This window comes from Amphimedon queenslandica, unplaced genomic scaffold (assembly GCF_000090795.2).
Source record: "Amphimedon queenslandica unplaced genomic scaffold, v1.1 AMPQUscaffold_12847, whole genome shotgun sequence".
Classification (NCBI taxonomy): domain Eukaryota; kingdom Metazoa; phylum Porifera; class Demospongiae; order Haplosclerida; family Niphatidae; genus Amphimedon; species Amphimedon queenslandica.
The window spans coordinates 45,137-46,788 of NW_003546917.1; the positions used below are offsets into that span (position 1 = coordinate 45,137).

At 34.9% G+C, this 1,652-nt stretch overlaps 1 protein-coding gene across 1 annotated transcript; it reads left to right on the forward strand.

The window, feature by feature from the left end:
- The first annotated feature begins 6 nt into the window (after positions 1 to 6).
- On the forward strand, positions 7 to 1,525 carry LOC109586538 (lon protease homolog, mitochondrial-like). Its single transcript, XM_020002743.1, has 4 exons — positions 7 to 82; positions 492 to 892; positions 1,123 to 1,194; positions 1,259 to 1,525. Exons 2-4 carry the CDS (start codon positions 824 to 826, stop codon positions 1,388 to 1,390), a joined length of 273 nt encoding a protein of 90 aa, XP_019858302.1. The 5' UTR covers positions 7 to 82; positions 492 to 823; the 3' UTR covers positions 1,391 to 1,525.
- Positions 1,526 to 1,652: the final 127 nt, after the last annotated feature.

Below are 1,652 nucleotides of genomic sequence, written 5' to 3' on the forward strand. Positions count from 1 at the left end.
ATCACGTGTTCTGTTCATTTGTACAGCCAATACAACTGACACTATACCAGGACCACTCATTGACAGAATGGAAATAATACAAGTAAAGGAACTACTCATACATTAATATATTGTGTAGCAAGTTTGAGTTGATTCCAATCAAGATTGAATTTTTTACAAATTTTTAAAGTTGCTCAAAAATTGGACAAAACTCCCTGTACTGTAGTACAGGGATTTTGGCCAAATTTCGTCAAAAATGAAAAGTTGAGAATTCTCCATTTTAATTACATTTCCTGATACATATACATGTACTTATGTTGTGTAGAAAGTTTGAACTGATTCCGATCAAAATTAGATTTTTTATGAATTACATATGCAAGGAATTCAATATAATTCAATATATTTTTTTAATTCAATATATGAATTACATATTACAAGGAGGCATGTACATATGCCTCCTTGTAATATTATTGTATTCCTTCATTGTAATTTCACTCTCCTTCATTTGGTAGATATTACATAAAGCAGCTTTTAAAGTCGTATCACAGACACAAACTAATGATGATGAAGCTGAAGCTGAAGAAGATGAAAAGAAACAAGAAACAAAAGAAGAAGAAGCGAAACCTTCTCCCCCTCCTGTCACTGATCCTGTCACAGTCTCTTCTTCTAATTTAAAAGATTTCGTCGGTCATCCTCCATTTATTTCCGATCGTCTCTACGAGACCACACCCCCTGGAGTGGTTATGGGTCTGGCTTGGACATCAATGGGCGGTACTACTCTTTATATAGAGACAGGCGTGGCTGAGGGGCGGGACCTGTCAAAGGAGGAGAGAGGGCAGGGGGTATGACTACCATTGGGCAGTTAGGAGATGTAATGAAGGAGTCCACTGTTATTGCTTATACTTTTGCTAAGGTAGAGAGAGAGAGAGAGAGATATGGAAATACATGTATAGCTAGAAAATTTGGTGGAGTAAAATTTTGGCAAATTGAGGCCCATTTGCCAAATTTTAGTGTTCAGTTTGATAAGGTTCCATAGAAACATGCACAGAGTTAAAATTTTGCCAAAATTTTATCACTCCAAATTTTTTAGCTATACGGTATAAGGTGCTTTTATGTAAATTGTGTTTTTCTGTATTTTTAAAGTCATTTTTGTCTTCAAAAGATCCTAAAAATGATTTCCTTGACAAAGCAAAAATTCGTCTACATGTTCCTGAGGTAGGTAATACTACTACTATTATTATTATCAATTAATTATTATTATTGTTATTATTAATTAAAGGGTGCTACCCCAAAGGATGGTCCCTCAGCAGGTGTCACTATAGTCTCTGCCCTCCTCTCACTGGCTATGGATCGTCCAATACGTCAGAATGTTCCCATGACTGGGGAACTGTCTCTCACTGGAAAGGTATGAAAATGTACTTCTACCTAACTCACAACATGTACATGTATGATAGTACAGTGAATTGACATTTGTATAAGCTGTGTAATGTATGCAATATATGTTGCATAGTCTTTTCTTTTGTTGGAATTAATGATGTTTTGGAAAAAACTATNGGGCTATAGTACAGGGAAAGTTTCTGAAATTTGCTCATTTTTTAAATGGCCCTAACTCAAAAATTTAACCCTGAAATTGGCTCAAACTTTCTACATAGCATTAGTACATCAATATATAG

Bases quoted from the DNA above. Each gene is read 5' to 3' on its own strand.
- LOC109586538 (XM_020002743.1), top strand. From the start codon at position 824: ATGACTACCATTGGGCAGTTAGGAGATGTAATGAAGGAGTCCACTGTT. The intron at 893-1,122 runs GTAGAGAGAGAG...GTATTTTTAAAG, and splicing joins TTGCTTATACTTTTGCTAAG to TCATTTTTGTCTTCAAAAGA. The intron at 1,195-1,258 runs GTAGGTAATACT...TATTAATTAAAG, and splicing joins TTCGTCTACATGTTCCTGAG to GGTGCTACCCCAAAGGATGG.